This window comes from Trichosurus vulpecula, chromosome 8 (assembly GCF_011100635.1).
Source record: "Trichosurus vulpecula isolate mTriVul1 chromosome 8, mTriVul1.pri, whole genome shotgun sequence".
Lineage (NCBI taxonomy): Eukaryota > Metazoa > Chordata > Mammalia > Diprotodontia > Phalangeridae > Trichosurus > Trichosurus vulpecula.
This window is the reverse complement of record NC_050580.1, coordinates 120,116,398-120,135,723: the sequence shown is the minus strand read 5'-3', so window position 1 is coordinate 120,135,723 and position 19,326 is coordinate 120,116,398. Positions and strand designations below refer to the sequence as shown.

At 39.8% G+C, this 19,326-nt stretch overlaps 1 protein-coding gene across 2 annotated transcripts in view; it reads left to right on the top strand.

Moving 5' to 3' along the window:
- ARNT2 (aryl hydrocarbon receptor nuclear translocator 2) overlaps positions 1-19,326 on the top strand; it is a 260,460-nt gene that overhangs the window by 79,873 nt on the left and 161,261 nt on the right. For both annotated transcript variants that reach the window (XM_036737135.1, XM_036737136.1), the window contains exon 4: positions 18,069-18,282. In XM_036737135.1, coding sequence (XP_036593030.1) covers positions 18,069-18,282 — 214 coding nt within the window. The remainder of the gene's footprint in view (positions 1-18,068; positions 18,283-19,326) is intronic.

Sequence of the window (19,326 nt, the reverse complement as noted above, 5' to 3'; positions counted from 1 at the left end):
CATTCCCTGGTCCTAGCCTCTTGCCAAGGGAATCAGTTCAGTTTTGCATTCTCACACAGCATTTATCTTGACTTGACCACACATCCTGTCCCCCGGTGGTCCAGCTATATATTTATCTGATATAACAGTAAAAAGAGATGAACTTTTCATCTTTGGGGGAAAAAAATCCAATTTGTACAGTTTACCTTTGTTTCACCAAAGAAGAATTGTCCCTTATAACTTTATTATAATACTTTCCCACTAATGAAACCTTGGCAGATTTCTCAGATATCTCAATTCCACCCTTCTGGTCCTCAAAGGGTATTAGGACAACTAGAAAGGGCCTTGCTCTGTGGTCCCTTATTGAGATGAAAGGCAAGATCACCAGGCCTCTTTTGTGAATTAGGTAACTGTAGAGATCTGAGGTAGGGCAGAAAACCCTTTCAAAACTGAGCAATATAGGAGTGCATACCCTAGTATCTGGCAGGGAACAAATAGCTTCAGAGAAACAAATTTAATGGTAAGTTACTAGAATTTTTCCACAAGTCATTCAGATAACTTGCCACCAGACAAGATGGTGTCTGAGCGTGACCATTTAATAAGATCTTGGTGTCTGTAGGCACAGTCAACTGAGTCAATAACTATGGCATACTTAACCACTTAATTATTCTTTTTCCTCTAAAAGAATGATTTGCTACATCAATAAAGCAAGGCTATTAATCCTGTCTAACAATGGCATTTTAAAGAAGGCTACAAATGCATTATCAGATTGAAAGATAACAGGTAAAATAAGGTTCTTATTTAGTGTCTTTTAGCAGTAATCACAGCTAATTATTGATCACTACTAATTTAATACTTGGTTTCTCTCCAAACACCTTCTAATGCAATCTGGACTTTTCTTAAGATCACAAGACATTTAGGCACATAAATGTAGCTCTATGATCCCCTCTGGCAAGCTCTTGCCAATGCCTCCCATAATAGCTATTCAGACTTTTTTTTTTTTAGCTCCAGAGAACATCTCTCCAGCTTAATAAGAAAAAAAGAGATATTAAGTTATATTCTTATTGCCCACAGCTCTGTGGCTTCCTTCTTCCTCCTTCTTTTGGTTTATGGCAAAGTTAAGAAAAAAAAATCACATTGCAGTTTAGTGACACTGGTCTATGGAAAATCCCATATAAGGTTTTTGCAATTGGCAGTATCATAGTCACAGCTGGCTTCTCAACCTCAACTTGCCTGTTTGAGGAGAAATTCTGCAGGTTCAAACTCTTCTTTTGATCAAAGCTCTGCATCTGCTTAGACCTGGTAAAACAACATGGTTATAGCACTGGCCACTTCTTGCATTCTGGCCTCAGATGAAGATTCAGGAGTTGGGAAAATCTCACCCTGTACCAGAGCTTAATGTCTCAGAACACATTTAAGCAAAACAGGGCACATTTTAAAGTAAGAAATATCAAATGATTTCTTTCTAGTGCTCATGACCTGTCTCTGGTCTGGTACAATATTTAAATCGAAATCTCAATAAAAACCACACCCAATGCCTATTAATTCCTTGCATAACAGGAGTATTTTAAAGGCACATGCAAGTATACGTACATACTCATAGATGCATAGATTTTTAGAAGCAGCCCCTAGAGATCACTTTGTCTAACCCCTACATACATATGTATATTGGTAACCAAAGCATCATTTTAAAAACTGTACTGAGCATTTCTTAGTTTGGCAGTGGATTCACATTTAGTAGATGATGTCTAAGACTTGTTTGGAACCACTTGGTATGTCTCCAAGGAAAAAATTTTCTACTAATGAGCCGAGTTTTCAATGACTTAACTTTTATTTTTTTTCCTTTTATTTCTGTTTTATAGGTAGCTGGTGTAGAGAGCCAGCCTAGAAACCAGGAAGACCTAAGTTCACATCCTTCTTCTGATACATATTGACTGAAACCCTGGGCAAGTGACTTAACTTCTCAGTGCTCCAGGCAACTCTCTAAGACTAGAACTTGAAGAGATTGTGCCGACCTGCATTGGTACAGGAAATTTCCTCACAAGAGAATTCCATATACCAATGAAATCCTAGGTCCCAGTCCTTACACTTCTCTTTCTGCCTTAAGACTTTTTTTCTTGCTGCCAAATGTCTTATTTCCACACATAAGCATTTTCTAGCCTTCTGCTTTGCAATAACATTCTAGTTTTGATCTATTCCTTTGAATTTACTACCCTATTTTGTTTGTAGGTATGGTGATGTTCAAAACTCTGGGGATAAGGAAAAATTTGCAAGGTAGGAGTGTTCTGCAGAGATCTGCTGAGAGGGGACTTGTCATATCCCCGAATAGTCAATCTATGCAGCTTAGCTTAGATAGCTGCTTATCTTCTTTCCAGGTGGGAACACGCCCCAAGTATTTCTGATGCAGAGAGGTTGGCGAGGTAGGAAAAAAGAAAAGCAAACATGGTGGCCTTTTTTTGATTTGTCTGGAGTTGGCCAGTATCCCTTTAGTGGGAGGATAACCTTACAAGAGCATTTTGAAAAGAGCAGTCACTCTGTGGCTACCTCTGCATGATGTGCCATCATATATAGAGGGAGACAATAATTTTTGAGGTCTTTTGCAAAACTTGTATCCTTAAATCTGTACTGTACTCTTAAATCATAAAATAGTATTAGTATTTATGAGAGTGGATATAAATAATTAGAGTGAGACCCTCAGTATAATTTTGGGCAACCAGTCACTAAGTACTTGGGTTCTAGATCTGCCCATAACATAGCAGATGGCTTCCATCTGGATACCTGTGAATGAGATACTTATAACGGAAAAGTCATTTCTTATATTAAGGAGCCAGCTTTTGTTATTATGCCCATCTACTCTTGCTAATTTTTATCTAAAAATATCTGGCTCTTTTCCAGTCTAATGTACTGCATTTACATGATAGCAAATGGATATTCAAATCTGACCTCCTATACCTACTATTGGTGTGTCCTTGGACAAGTCATCGAACTTTCTGGGCCTCAGTTTCCTCATCTGTAAAATAAAGTAATTGGAATAAATGATATTAGAAAGTACAAATATTATCGTCCCTATTTTAGAAATGAGGATCCTGAGACTCTGAGGTTAAGTGTCTCATTATACCACACTGTTTTCATGAAGTTGTGTGAGAACTTGACTGAGCATAGTAAGATATCCTCTCATTATCTCTTCCAGCTATCACCTTGTGGAATTTTGCTGTCACCAAGGTTTTACTGTTTTGGCATATTCCCTGTTCCTAAGGCCCAGGGATAGGATGTCTACAGTTTCAACAAATAACCACTAGATGGTGAACTTGCTCATTTTAAAAAGTCTACTTTATCTATCCAGTTCGAAGTCTATTTTTTAAGCGAACATTTTTATATTTTATTTTTCCAATTATATGTAATAAAAACTTTTAACGTTCATTTTTTAAAAAAAGTTTTAGTTCCAAATTCTCTCCCTCCCTCCTTCCCTTCCCCACTCCTTGAGAAGACAAGCAATTTGATATATATCATACATGTGCAGTCATGCCAAACATATTTCCATCTTAGTAATGTTGCAAAAGAAAACACAGACCAAAAACCAAAAATAAATAAAGTTTTTAAAAAGTTTTCTTCAATATTTATTCAGATTCCATCAGTTCTTTCTCTGGAGGTGGATAGTATTTTTCATCACGAATCCTTTGGGATTATCTTGGATCATTGTATTGCTGAGAATAGCTAAGTCATCCATAGTTGATCATTGTCCATGGTTGCTGTTATTGTGTACAGTGTTCTCCTGGTTCTATTCATTTCACTTTGTATCAGTTCATGTAAGTCTTCCCAAACTTTTCTAAAAGTATTCTGCTCATTATTTCTTATAGCACAATGGTATTCCATCATAATCACATACCACAAAAATTTGTTCAGCCATTCCTCAATTGATGGACATCCCCTCAATTTCCAATTCTTCACTACAACAGAAAGAGCTGCTGTAAATTTTTGTACATAAAAAGTCCTTTTTCTTTTTTATCTCTTTGGGGTTCAGACCTAGTAATGAAGTTGCTGGATCAAAGGATATGCACAGTTTTATAGCCCTTCGGGCGTAGTTCCAAATTGTTCTCCAGAATGGTTGGATCAGTTTATAACTCCACCAACAGTGCATTAATGTTCCCATTTCCCCATATCCCCTCCAACATTTGTTATCTTCCTTTCTGTCATATTAGCCAATCTGATGTGTGTGAGGTGGTACCTCAGATTTGTTTTAATTTGTATTTCTCTAATCAATAGTGATTTAGAGAATTTTTGAAGTCTATTTTAATAAGCTTGCATGAACTCCCTTTTTATCAAGGTATGTACATAACTCACAATGATACCTAATCTTGGAAAGTATATTCTCTTTTGAAATCAGAAAAGAAAAGAAACAAAGATTGATATTTAATTGGCACCTTCTATTTGGCTTGTTTCTAATTTGTTAATTTTATAGTTTATGATTAATTATTAGGTTTTTTTTCTCAACACCTTAATTCTCATTTACAATTGTAGGGCATGTTGCTCCCATCTAGTCTAACTGACTTGCTGGCTGTTCTGCATATACAACATTTTTTCTCTCATCTCCAGTGATGCTTTTATACAAGTGATCTCTCATGTCTTTCCTTAAGATTGCTTGGTATTACTTTATATTTACTTACTTTTGGATGTAAGCTCTCAGTAGAATGACAGTTCCTTGAAGGCAAGGAATGTTTTGTTCTTGACTTTATATCCTTAGCATCTAACGCAGTAACTTGAATATAGTGGATATGTAAAGTTAGGTTGTAATGTCATAGGGTAGAAAGAGCTCAGCCTCTCAGGTTGGAGGACTTGGGTTCGAATTCCACCTCCAGTACTTATTGCCTATGTAACCTTGGGCAAGTTTGTGGACTTGAGCTTCCTTATCTGTAAAATGAGAGCATTGGATTGGATTGCCTCTCAGGTCCTGTTCAGTTCTAGATCTATGATCCTGTGCATTTTAATTAATGCCCACCCTCATTTGGTTGCTGCTGCCTGCAGTGTTAACAGTCAAGAACCTAGGTCATTAATGATGACATTTAAACCATAGCTAATACTGAGCCATTTTTATTCCTTCTGAATACTAAAACTCAGCTTCTTCCTGTAGCTCTTCCTTTTCATTACCTTGGTATTCGTCCGTTATCTCCTAGCATCCTGGTATGTTTGCTTGAATTGAGTGTCTCATCACTGCTTTAACCTGTATGTCTTCCTTTCCTATTGTACCATTCCTACCTTACATAATTAAGGAGCAACTCGCAATGTCTTATTTTCCTATGAAGCACAAAAGTGCTAAGTCTCTTTGACTTAGTATGGGATGGAGGAAAGAGGGCTGGATTTGTCATTGGAAGACCCGGGCTCATGTCTCAAGCACTAACATTTACTAGCTGTGTGACCTTGCAGGTAATATTACTTCTAAAACTCTTTTTCTTTACGAAATAAAGATAAAAGCAGCTAAGTTACCTACCCCCAAAACGGTTGTGAAAATCAAAGGAGAGAATGCATATCAAGTATTTTGTCAAACTGTAAAGAGTTGCACAGATCCCTTCTTAGACTTTAGGGATCTTTGCTTTCCATGGTGGGCTGCTCCCAGTATATTGACAAGCTGCAACCCATCTATGACTTGGTGGGTGGTGTTTGCAACTACCCTGATGATGAGCTCTTCTGAATTTAGCCAGACCAATCCTTAGAGAATAGACATACAGGCCATCATTCTCAGATCCTTTCTATCTTGGTAGGTAGGATCAGATAGAGTTTGTACACCACTGGCATAGTTTTTGAGACCCCAGAGCCCAGTGCTGAAGTAAACCAACAGATAGGGACATTAGTGGAGGTATACAAATATATGCCTTCATTGAATTCTGGATGTAATGGGTAGAGAACTGTCTTTAGAGCCAGGAAGACCCAAGTACAATTCCTGCCCCTTACACATACTGGCTACATGACCCTGATCAAATCACTTTACCTCTCAATGACAAATCTTGAGACTATGGATTGTGGAGAAGATACAGGCTTTTGTTGAAAGAGGTGATTCCTTCCCCAGAGTTTACAATACCAATATAACAAGTGCAATCCCTATTCCTATACAAGCTTTTATTCTTAAATAACATTTCACTATGATCTAGATAAAACTTTTTTTCCACCAAAGTACCACTTTTTCCTTGAAAACTGCTCTAGAAATCATCTGCTTTTTTCCATTTCTACAATCAAATCTCCAGTGCTGTGCATTACCTCACTCTAATACCAACACTGTTGTAATCTACTCTCCACCAGCCTCCTATTTTAAGTCTTGGCATGCTTTTAGTTCATCCACCATGCTGCTGCTCAAATCACCTTTCTGAGCTAACACCTAAGTTTGATGCTAACCAGCCCCCTCTATAGCCGTTGCACCAACTTTCCTATTATCCTTCAATTTCTCACTATTGTTCAAAGCTGCCGTCTTCCCTTCCATCATACTTTTGTTTTCTTTACTGGAATGTACTTTTTTCACATCCTGCTTCCTTCTCCACTTGTCTTTTTTCTTCCCTGAAATAACTGTCTACTTCTCTGTCTCACTTCACACCTACCTTAAATTTTATTTTTCATGACTTCTTACCTCATTCAAGTAAAAATAGAGCATGAATTTCTGATCTCTTGCAAATTCAACCAAGAAACCATTCATGCTGTAACTGAGGACTAAAAGATTGAGGGAACACAGAACTTTTGATTTACAAAAAGATACCTGTTGGTGTTTGTCTCATCTCTTTTTGAAAGGAATCTCCATGATGGCAAGCATCACACTTTTTCATGCATATTTTTATTGTCCAGTCTACCCAATGTGCTCCATTCTGGCTTGTAATTTGTACTCCCTGAAAGATTGTACTTTTTGATAGAAATTCTGTTAGAGGTCTGGGATCTTCACACACAAAAAAATTGAGGGTTTAGGATTCTAGGTTCAGAGATCCTGAATTCTGTTCTTTGTGGCATAATAATAATAGTGTTAACAGTGCGCATTTATATATTACCTATGCAGCTTTATAGCTTACAAAGCACTTTATTCCAACTTTGCTAGGTAGAAAGGGTGTTATTATCTCCATGTTACAGATGAGGAGACAGTTTCATACAGACGAAGTGACTTGCCCGAGGTCAGCTGCTGAGCAGGTGAAAATGGGACTTTACTTTTCAGTAGACAACAGCAATAAAAAGGAATTATGTGCAAGGCACTGTTCTAGGGCCTGAGGCTACAAAGATGAAATACACCATGTCTGCCCTCCTGGGGCTAAGAGTCTAATGGGGGAGATCCATCATGGATGTAGAAAAAAATATAGTAAATGGTAGAGTACAATAAGTCAAACAAGAGACATGAAATATGAAGAAGGAGAAGTTGCTTTCTGTTGGGAGGCGAGACATCAGGAAAAGCTTAGTGGAGGTGGTAATGCCTGATTTGAAGGATTTCAGCAGGTAGAGAAATGGACCAGTGCGTAGAAGGCATGAGAAATAGCCTGCACTGATGCCCAAATCCTAAAGAGTAGGATGAAGTTAGAGGATCACTTGTAGTCCAGTTTGAGTAGAACATAGAGTAGATGACAGGGACTGTTGCAAAAATAAATCTGGGAATGTAGGTGGCACAATAGATAGAATGTTGTGCCTGGAGGCAGGAAAACCTGAGTTCAAACCTAGCCTAAGACACTTACTAGGTGTATGACCCTGGGCAAGTCACTTAATCTCTCTCTGCCTCAATTTCCTCATCTGTAAAATGGGGATTATAATAGCACTGACCTCTCAGGGTTGTTGAGAGGATCAAACTTAGCACAATGCCTGGCACATCGTAAGCACTATGTAAATATTAGCTGTCATCATCGTCATCATCAGAAACCAGTTTGTGAAGGATCCTAAATTCCCAGGTCAAAAAAATGTATATGTGTATATACATGTCTATTTTATTTTAAATATATGTTATATATACATATTTTCTACCAATGGCAAGGTCAGACATAGGCAGATTATGTTGACCGTTGTATGATGGATGGAGGAGAAAACTGAGAGATTGAGGGAAATGAAATCAGCAGTCTGTTATATGAGTTCAGGGAAAAGGTGATAAGGGTGGTAATAGGAGTGGAGACATGACATATAGAGGATAATCGATAGAACTTGGCTGTTGATGAGGTATGGAGTATGAGGAGTGAGGTGAAGTTTTCAGCATGGGGGAAAGGGGGATTTTCAAGGAAAGCACATTTTGGGGGAAGAAGATTTTTGTTTTGGGCATATTTTTGGCATGAGGTGCTAGAATAATATGAAGGCAGAGATGTTCAGCAGGCAGTTGGAATTGTGGGAATGCAGCTTAAGTGAAGAATCAATGCAAGTTTTGTAGATTTGTCAATCATCTGTCCAGGTGACAACCAAAGCTCTGGGAATGGGTGACAACATGGAAAGAGCAGAAAGTGGGAAAAAAAAAAACCCAGGCCAAAGCCGTGGGGGATAAACTATACACTCAGGGGGTAAAAGGAGGAAAATGAACAGAAACTGACAAAGAAAAGTCAAGTTGGTAAGAAATGATCCAGAAGAGGGCAGTGTCAGAAAAGCCCAGGAGGAGAGAAAATCCAGAAGGAGCGTTCTATTAGTCCACGGTGTCATATCTTGCAGATGGGTCAAAAAGTATAGGGAATGAGAAATGATTGTTAGATTTGGGAATGAAAAAGCCTTTGATGACCTTGGAAATAGCACTTTTAGCAGCGATGGAGATAGAAGTGTTAAAATGAGTGGGCAGTGAGGAAGTGGCAGTACTATAGTGGAAATATAGAAATTTTGCAGTGAAAAGAGAGGAAAGATTTCGAATGACAGCTCAAGGAGAAGATAGCAGAGACTTGAGCCTGTTTACAAGCAAAGGGAAAGTAAGCAGCAGAGAAGGAAGAGATTTCTGAACCATGGCCCTGGAGGAGACTCAAGGGAATGGGAGCAAGGGTACAAGCAGAGGAGTTAGCTAGGGTGGAGGGTTTAGACTTGGTGGGGTGATAGACTACCTTCCTCCAATGAGACTGAAACAAAGTTGTATTGAATTGATGGGATTTTGTCTTCACAACATCTCTCTCTAGTCATACAGTCATCATGCAGCCACCCTTGGATCAGCCCACATCATCTCTCCTGGACTATTATAATGGCCTTCTAAATGACCACCTTGCTCCAGTCTCTTTTTACATCAATCCATCTTTGACTCAGCTGCCAAAGTGATTTTCTCAAAGCACAAATCTGACCATGTGTCTCCTCTACTCAATAAACTTCCATCACTCTCTCTTATTTCTAGTATCAAATATAAAGTATGGCATCATTTAAATCTCTCTACAACCTGACCCCTGTAATTATTTCTAAACTTTGTAGACTTCATTCCCTTCTACACTCTCTGTGATCCAGTCCTGATTGGTACAAATGACAGTGTCTCCCAACTCAGTGTATTTCTACTGGTTATTCCCCATGTCTAAAATGTTTTCCCTGCTTACTTCTGCCTCCTAGCTTTCTTGGCTTTCTTTAATATCCAACTCAAATCCTACCTTCTGTGAAAGGTGATCACTGATTTCACCCCACCCCCCTTCCCTCTGTGATTACTTTTTACTTACTACATACACACACACATACACAAACAGGTATGTCACCTATATATTCACATATATGTATATATAACTCTGTCTCTATCTCTGTCTCTCTCATATCTACACAGTTATTCTCACAATGTTTCTTTCATTAGAATGTAAGCTCCTTGAGAGCAGGAGTGGTATTGCTTTGCCTTTCTCTGTAACCCCAAGGGCTTAGCATTGAGAGAGCCACATATTAAGTCCTTAATAAATACTTGTTGTCTTAGTGACATGGACAGGTTTGAAGGTGTGGAGAGAGTTAAAGTAGCATCTGAGGTCTCCCACCATGGCCTCGTTAACCAACCATATGTGCACCTCTAGAAACTGGGACTTCACTATTGCCTTCCCCTGACTCTGATAGGTGAGCCTTTTGACTTATCTAGCCTGGACTCAGGCCACCAAGCCACTTCTTGCTATCTGCCCCTCATTGCCCCATGATATCCCCCTACTTTGTTGTCTTTCCTCTCCCTTCCCAGTACTTCCTTCTCTGGTGTCTTCCTCTATTAGCACGTAAACTTCTTGACGGTAGGGACTGTGTTGTTTATTTGTATATGTGTCCACAGCTTGGAACAATGCCTGGCACACAGTAAGTTTTATTATGTTTATTATATTTATTTATGTATCTTATATTTACATATTATATCTATTATATTTTAGTTATTATCTATCAATATGTCTATTGATCTATCTATCTGTCTACCCACCCATTTTTCTATCCTGTGGCAGGTGGCTTTAATCTCAATAAAGTCAGTCATCGTCCAAGTTTCTTTGCAAAATAGAGTTGGGGGATTAAAAGAAGAAAGGATTTGGATTGGGTGCTATGTGGAATATGATCAGCAGGCAGATCTGAATAAAAAGATTAGTGTGTAGCAGGGAATACTCAGTTCAGATCAGATAGCATAAATGTGTAGCAGAGCTAGTCAGTATGGTTTTGTGACTCCCTCCAGCAGGGCTCTGAGTCTCCGAGGTACGTCCAGACAAGGCAGATGGCAGGGGTGACCCAGGGTTGAGGATTAGGAAGACGCAAGGATGAAAACAGCAGAAAGATGAAGCAACATGGGATTCTTGACATCCTCTGTGCCTTTACGTAGGCTGTCACTCATGAATGGAAATCACTTCTTCCTTGATTTTGTGGTTCAGTCGTTTTTAGTTCTGTCCAATCTTTGTGACCCCATTTGGGGCTTTCTTGGCAAAGATACTGGAGTGATTTGCTATTTCCTTCTCCAGCTCATTTTACAGATGAGGAAACTGAGGCAAACAGGGTATAGTGACTTGCCCAGGATCACACAGTTAGTAAGTGTCTGAGGCCAGATTTGAACTCCAGGCCTGGCACGCTATCTGCTGTGCCCCCATCTTCCTTGATACCACCTAGAATCTCTCGGTTCTTTCCAAGCTCAGCTTACACACCAATCTCCACATGAGGCTTTCATGCCCATCAATCTCCCACCTCCTATCACCAAAATTATCTTGTTTTTACTTGTATGTGTTTTGTACATGTTCATATGTGTTCATTTTATTTCTTCCAATAAAATGTAAGTTTCTTGAGGGTAGGTATTGTTTCATCTTTATCTTTGTATCCACAGTGTGAGGCACATAGTAGGTATTCGTGTTGAAATTGTACCTTGTTATGGTTCCACAACCACCTAGCAATTAGTAAGTAGGTGTATAAATAGCCCACGTAAGATAACATAAATAAGAATTAAGAGTGTATAGGGGAACATAGAAGCCACTTGCAAAAAAATGCCTCCTAAATTGGTTAAGCCCCATTATGCACTAAATTAGGAGAAGCCATCTAGGTTCCACTATAACTCTGTCCCTTTAGTCTATAAGGTGCAAATAAGCTCCAGAGATATGCAGCAAAACCAGAGAAATATTTTGATAATAAGGGATCATTGATAACTTTGAGATGAAATCGATATGTAAATGGGCTAACCCAAAGGTTAAGCTGCCCACCCAGAACATCATAAAAATGGGACCCCCAAACCTGCCATGGCTCTCTGCTGCCCTGACTCCAGTCCACAGTTATGTAAGTGACTCTATATGTTCCTCTCCCTCCCTTGTCTTCCCCGTGCTGCCTGCCTTTCCCACCCCTTTCCCTGCTCCATCCCCACGCCACCTTCCTCTGTCCTCTCTGTGCCTTATTAAAGTGTGACTGATGCAACATCATTCTCTCCTTGCTGACGGCATGAGCTTTCCCTGTGAGTATCCAAAGAACCAGTGTATTTGCTCTGACCCAATGAGGGACCCCTTTGTGGCCTCTTTCCCTTAGGTATGAACTGAAGACACCAGGACTGGGAATAGTTGTTCGCAGCCACACCTCTCAGTGGGCTAATGGGTCACTGTAACCCACTGGGTGAAAGCAAGGGCAGACAAGGAACCCTGTGCTCACCTTGGGAGAGACCTCCCTTCAAGATCGGCTCATCATAGAACAATATTTAATAAATGCTTGTTGATTTGTTGATTGACTTGAGGATGGAGAACAGTGTGTTGTTCAAATTACTGACTTATAGCTGTGGCATCAGACTCAAATAGAAACAAAACATTAAGATCCCTGGCCTGTGTATTGACTTAGAAAACCACATATTAACATTATCTGTGTTCTATATTTATTTCGTTAAATATTTCCCAATTACATTTTAATCCACTTTGGGCAACATTGGGACCATATGTTTGAAACCTTTGACTTAACAGGGTCAGGGCTGTGATGGAAGGAAAATAAGCTGGAACAGGAGTGGATCAGGGGACTAGAGGTCACAAGGAAAGCAGAGGTCAATTTTAGCAGGAGTGGAGGCTGTGGAGGAGGTGGAAGGACAGGCTTTTGTGGTCAGAGAGGAATTTGGGGGTTCTGGAGGGGAAGTGGAACACTTTTGTTCGATGGTGAGATATAAAGTGTGACTTCCCCAGGGGATTTTTGAGTGGAGTTGGAGGTTACAGGAATTAAGGAGGCTGATGAAGTAAGAAATGCCATGAGCATGAATGTAAAGTGACCAAGGATGATCCCAAGGGTTAAGTGTGCAAATTAAGGTGTTGAGCCAAGTGAGGAAGTCATTGAGACAAGTGTCTGGGCGTCTGGTAGAGGAGACAAGGATATGGACAAAGTGATATAACCTGATGACATGGACTTTCAAGGGGAAATTATTGAGCAAATGTGGGAGAGCAAGACCCTAGAAGTGGCAGAGAAAAGCAAGAAGTATGCTGCCCTGTGAGTTGGGCGGTCTTTGCTTCTGGGACTTTCCTGGGAGATCTGCTTCTCCCTGTTCCAGCTGGCCCACCTGTGGCCTCTGTCTTTGCCTCTCACATGTCCTAGGGAGCATTATTTTGCTCTGATACAGCCCCAGCTAGCCACCATTGGTTCCTCTGGGACTTCCCGGGATTGCTACTTCTCCAGAATCCAGCCTTGGCTGCTGCTTGTGATTTATGTCTTTGCTGGTGGCCTCTTTACCCCTGGCTCTTCCTCAAGAACCATGGATTCAGCCTGCCTTCTTGTACCTTATGCTTTTGCTCTTACTTCAGTGCTGACCTCTGTAGATCTTGCTCCTGAGTCTTCCCAGAGTACCTGGTAACAGCTACAGATCCCAGGTCTCTAGCTTCACTCTTTGCCCCAGGGCCTTCTCCAAGGTTATAAAGGCCACTTGTTTCCAGATTAGACCCACTTCCACTTACTATGAGGTGGGCCTCCTGGGCCTCACAAAATTTAACAGCATAACCTGCATCGTAAGGTTGGACATCAAGCTAGGTCCTGGAACAGTCTAATCCTCTCCCTCCTTTCATGGATTTGTTTCCAGGCACTGATAATTTGCCTGAATTCATTCCTCAGTGACTAGCATTCTCCTATCCCTGTGATTCTGAGCCTCCAGCTACTATGGTTCAAACCAGTTCACTGCCTTCTCCATTACTCTTTCTCATCCCTTCCCCCTCCCCACTCCCCACACAGTGTCCTACTCCAGATCTAATCAATCCTTCCACTGCACTGTATGGAATACATACCCTGCAGGTAGCAAATTCTCTTTTATCTTACACCTTTTCCTTCCTCACCTTTTATACCTTCTGGCAGTCACTGAGATCTGGGCCCTCCCTAATGACATGGCATCTTTAGCCACCCTTTCTGGCACTCCAAATAAGTTTCATGATGGAGGAGTTGAATATTCTCTCCTTTCCCTTGCTACTTCCAAGCTCTACTACTCAGTAATCTTGCCTCCTTTAAGGTTCATTCAGTCCATTTTTTCAGCTCATCTAAGTCATAGCCTAGGATTACTGTCACCATCCACTGACTTTGCTACTATTTAAATGCTACTGAATAAGCTGGAGAAAATCAAGAAATTGTGCTGACTGGATCTACTACAAAATTATGTTACGTAATCTCAACTGGGCCCTCCCTGGAGCAAGGCAATACTTTTATACCACCCTCATTGATAGCCTACTCATCATAGTGACTTTTCCAAACCTTTCCATTCTTCCTCAAACTTCTCATGACTCCCCCTTCCCCACCTTCTCAGTTGCCTTCCCTGCAGCCTTTGACGCTGTAGATCACCCTCTTCTCTCGGTTTTTCTGACATTGCTCTCTCCTCATTTTCCTTCTTCCCGTATGCTTCTTCTCAGTCTCAGATTGTCATCTGGGTTATACCTGTTGACTGTGGGTGTCCCGCAAGGCTCTATCCCCGGTCCTCTTCTGTTTTCCTTCTATGCTATTTCTTTTGATGATTTCATCAGCTCCCATGGATTCACTTATTATCTCTATTCAGATTCTCAGATTGTTTTATCCATCTTCTACCCGCTTCCCCAGTCTCACATCTCCACCTTCCTACTGGATACTTTGAACTTCCCCTGTAGACATCTCAAATTTAACATGTTCAAAACTAAACCAATTATCTGTCCTCTAAACTTTCCTATTACTGTCAGGAGCACCCAAGTATCCTCTCAGTCACCCAAGCTGAAAACCTAGGTGTCATCAACTCCTCACTCTCACTTTTTGTGTCCAGTCTATTAAACCTTATTAAAAGTCCTAACTATTAAACCTTCACAACATCTCTCTATATGACCCATTCTCTCCTCTGACCCTGATGCCATCCTGGTGCAGAGCTTTACCACCTCTCTCCTGGACTACTGCAGTAGTCTACTGACCATAGTCTTTCTGCTTCAAGTCTTTCCATACATCCTCCATTCATCCTTTATTCAGTGATCAAAGCGACTCCAAGTCCAGTATTCCACTGCTTAACCCTGCGACCTCAATTCTAGTTACTTTATTCTGTCTTAGATTTCTCTTTTCCAAAGGGCTCCTGGTCGCCTTGCTTCTCCTCTTTCCACTAGTATCAGTGCTATAGTGTTCCCGACAGCCCAAAGTCTAGCATTGTATATGGCTAGCTGCTCAACACAAAGGGCCAGTCTGTTTCACAAAGCAGTAGGAGCCATGTTCATATGCAAACTGATTTTCCAATCTCTCTACTAATAGAAGTTTTATTTCACTGGTATCAAAGTACAATTTTTTCTTTGCTTATATAAGCTTTTTGAATAATTTTCAAGCCTGTATTAAAAATTTATTTTAGTATTTTTATTTTTTCTCTATTTATTGGGACACATTGATTATGTCATCTAATAAGAATAACCATGTTCTTATTTATTGATTTTTTAGATACTTGGGTTCACTGGAGTTAAGGCAGATCAAAGTAGATAATAGCTAAAGAAGATATTTGCTTTTACTATATAAATTGATTTTGAAATTTTTTCCTGATTATTTAGATGGGTGGCATGGGTATTATAAATATCCCTTAATTCAGTTCAAGTTAGTTAACACCCTTCTTGGTCTCCATGCACTTAGGTCCTACAACCAACAACAAAAATTAATGAGTGCCTAGGCATACATGCTGAAGTTTGTTTAATTCTTGAATTTGATACCAAGGATACAGTGAGGTTTTTAAACACATGTGATTCCAATTTTATTTAAGCTTTATTTAGATTCTCTGGAGAAAAATAAAGAAACCTTTTCCCTAGCTTCCTTCCTTGCAACATTTAGTAAGCAATGGCAGGCTTCTAAGGTGCTGTGCTGGGCAGTTTGTTTCAAACCTGCAATCTTAGGTTTTCATAGCAATGGCCTATACCTTAACCAAAACATGCTATTTTGGTTCAGCTTCTCAACCCACAGAGTATCTGCTTCCCCAAGTTTCTCTCCTGTCTCCACATCTGTAATCTTAGGCACCAAAAAGAAAAAAAAAGTCAAAATTAGTTCATCAAAGCAAGCATCCTTGTTTTAAAGTTTCCAATGCCTTCTGTTTTCCCCTAGGAATAATCCTGGGCCCGAGAGTCAGGAGACAGGGCACTACCCTGCCACTGCTTAGCAGTGTGGTCTTCCATAATTTTCATCACTTTTCTGGGGCTCAGTTTCCTCAACTGCAAAATGTGGGGAAGGGGAAATTAAAGTCCTTTCTGACTCTAATATTCCACTCTAGGTTACCCAGAGAACAAAATAGCAAACAAGAAAACACCAATTTTTATTAAGACAATTTTGAGAGCTTATAAACAGTAAGCTGGTAATTCCACCTTGACTCTAACAAAATAAAACCCGACCGGGAGATGATGGGACCTCATTTGAATTTGCCTGGTCTCTCCTCCCCATTTACAAATGAGTATCTTGCCACAGATGGCCCATCTCATATTCCTAACAAAATGAATAGTTTGTGGGAAAGCCAACTGTATGACATCCTTGGATGCCTTACCAAATGTTACAGATTCTCAGGTGCTTGATATTGTCAGTCCCCTCACCATTCTCCTAATCATCCAGAATAAAACCTAGAAGCCCTCAATGACCATCCGAAGTATTCCAGTCATAAGCAACATCAACTCTAAAACTCTTCAGGATCTCCAGTAGATTGCCATTGTTTGTAGGATTAAATCCAAACTCTTCAGGTGTCCATTCAAAGCTCCCCAGAGTTCGAGGTACTAGTGTACCTTTTTAACCTAATCCCCCAATATTTGCCTACACATATTTTCCTCTACAACCAGACCAAGCTCTTCACTTATCTCTTAGCTTAGCCTACCTTGTTTTTCAGTCTAACCTTTTGCTCATTCTGTTACCTTGGTTTAAGCTACTCTTCTCACCTCTGCTTTTCTTGATCTTTTCCATCCTTCAAGGTCAATCTCATAAACCACTACATCTTTCCCATGAGGTTTTCCCTATCTACTCCAACCCAGACTGATCTCCTTTATCTGACCACTTAGAGCACTTAATGTCTATAAATCCCAGTTGATCATAATTGCTTCATATCTTTACTTAATTATTCCATATGTGCATGCCTTGCCTTCTAATTCCTTGCCTTGAATTCCTGGAAGGAAAGAGCTACATCTTAGTGCCTCTTTGTGCCTAACCTGATGCTATCACATCATAGGAGCTTAATAAGTGTTTGTCATGTAGACATTAATCAAGGAGAGCCAGGCACTAGCCAGTCCTTTCCTGGGGATGGCTGGTTAGCGTACTTTAAAATGGCCTCAGGGTGTGCTTTGTGTGTAAAGGTGTAATCAGCAAAATAGTCCTTCAGGTTGATAAAGGATGGAATGTTAACCCAGACTTACATAGGCAGTGTTTGGAGAGAGCCTTGTTTAAAGATTATTAGTAGTCACTGCTGTCACTGGCATCACAACTAGTCATTGGATATCCAGATGTGCAGAAAGTTTCTAGGCATAGCCTTTGTGCTAGATGTCAATTTCGTATCATTGTTAGTTTAACTTTGGTCATCAGTTGGCATACTCTCACTGACCATCAAGTTAATTATCATGACAAGGAGATTGAGTATAACCACTTCTGTTAGTTTTATATTGAGTTTGTTAACAAGAGAACTCCTCATAGAGATATTAGTAACTGCTTTTTGGAGGATTTTAACTGGTCATTTTAGACAATTAAGGTATAAGACTTCTATACTTTCCTTTTGGCACCGAGACCAGTAATACTAAGACCACAAGCTATAAGCTATAATCTTTACAATTCTTTGTCCCAGGCCCAACAGATTTTCTACCTTAGCAGAATAGCTGTACAGTTAGTTGGCCGCTCAGTCTAGAGTAAACCACTGTCATTTCTTTAAATTTGCTCCCAATGGTGGGACATTTTTCTGTTACATGTGTTAAGCCTGCTAGATTAATTTTATGCTAGTGAAATGTAATGTATCAGGTTTTATCACTTACTAAGGAGGGACCTTGGAGCAATTAGAAAATCCAAATAAAAATTCAGAGATCCAAGAACAAAGTTTTTAAAGAAGTCTGTCCACAGAGTCAAGCACACTAAAATTATTCTATACACCGTTTTTTTTTTTTTTTGCGACCACCCCTCCTGTTCTAAAATATATTGTTCTTAAAATTCATTAGATCTTGATTACTTGAGTACTTTGCACTGGCTAGCTGGGCTTTTAAAAAAATATTAGCTAGCAATACCCAGACTGATGCTTCTTTTTTCCCCTCCCTGATTTCCTTTTTCTCCTGTAGAGAGAATCACAGTGAGATTGAAAGGCGTAGGAGAAACAAGATGACCCAGTACATCACAGAACTGTCGGACATGGTTCCCACATGCAGTGCCCTGGCTCGAAAACCAGATAAGTTAACCATTCTGCGCATGGCAGTCTCACACATGAAGTCCATGAGGGGCACAGGAAACAAATCTACCGATGGAGCCTATAAGCCTTCATTTTTAACCGAGCAGGTAACACTACCCCTCTCCCTCATTGATTTATCATCTGATTTTCTTTTTCAAGTAATTCTCGTATGTTGGAGCAACAAAAAGAAAGAATGACATTGAGACAATACTCCTGAGCTCTTGACAAATGCCCATAGTTGTGGGGAGAAGGTAGGGGAGAGGTGACGCAGGATGTAGGAGGAAGATAATCCATAGAAAAACATAAAAGAAGAGGCAAAAGAGACAGAAGGAGAACTAGGAGGGAATGATAATAGAAAAACCCAAGGGAGGAGAGAATTTAAGAGGACACGTTACTTAATAGTTTCAAAAGCTACTGAAAAATCATTAAAAATTGGAACTGAGACAAGATCATGGAATTTGACTTAGGAGGTAACTAGTAACTTTCTGGGGACCAGTTACAGGGATTCAAGCCAGATTAGAGGAGCTTATGGATGTCGTGGGTTAATAACATATATGAATTATTGTACTTCATGTAGGCACAGTATTTTTAGTACTAGGCATTTAACATTAGATGTTATGAATAAACATCTTTATTCTTTGACTTGATCAGTACAAGGTAAAGACAGTCTCTGTGAACTGCTGGTAGACAGAACCTTTGTGCTCTGTATACAGTCTAGCATATTAAAGCATTCAATAAATAATGAACATTTTAATAAATATTTAAGTAGTCAATTTGATTTTTTCTTGGCCAGCATTTTTAGTCTCTCTCTGTTGATTGGCTTTTTGTATTCAGATGTACTCAAGCTGCCACTATCCTGAAAAACAAAACAAAACACCCTAAAGAGTTTTATGTGACTTTGTTGTTATTTAGTAGTTTCAGTCATATCGAACTCTTCATGACCCCTTTATGGGGTTTTCTTGACAAAGATACTGGAGTGGTTTGCCATTTCCTTCTCTAGCTCGCTTTATAGATGAGGAAACTAAGGCAGACAGGGTTAAGTGACTTGTCCAGAGTCACACAGATAGTAAGTGCCTTTGGCTGGATTTGAACTCAGGTCTTCCTGACCCTGGTGCTCCATCTGTTAAGCCACCTAGCTGCCTTCATGTGAC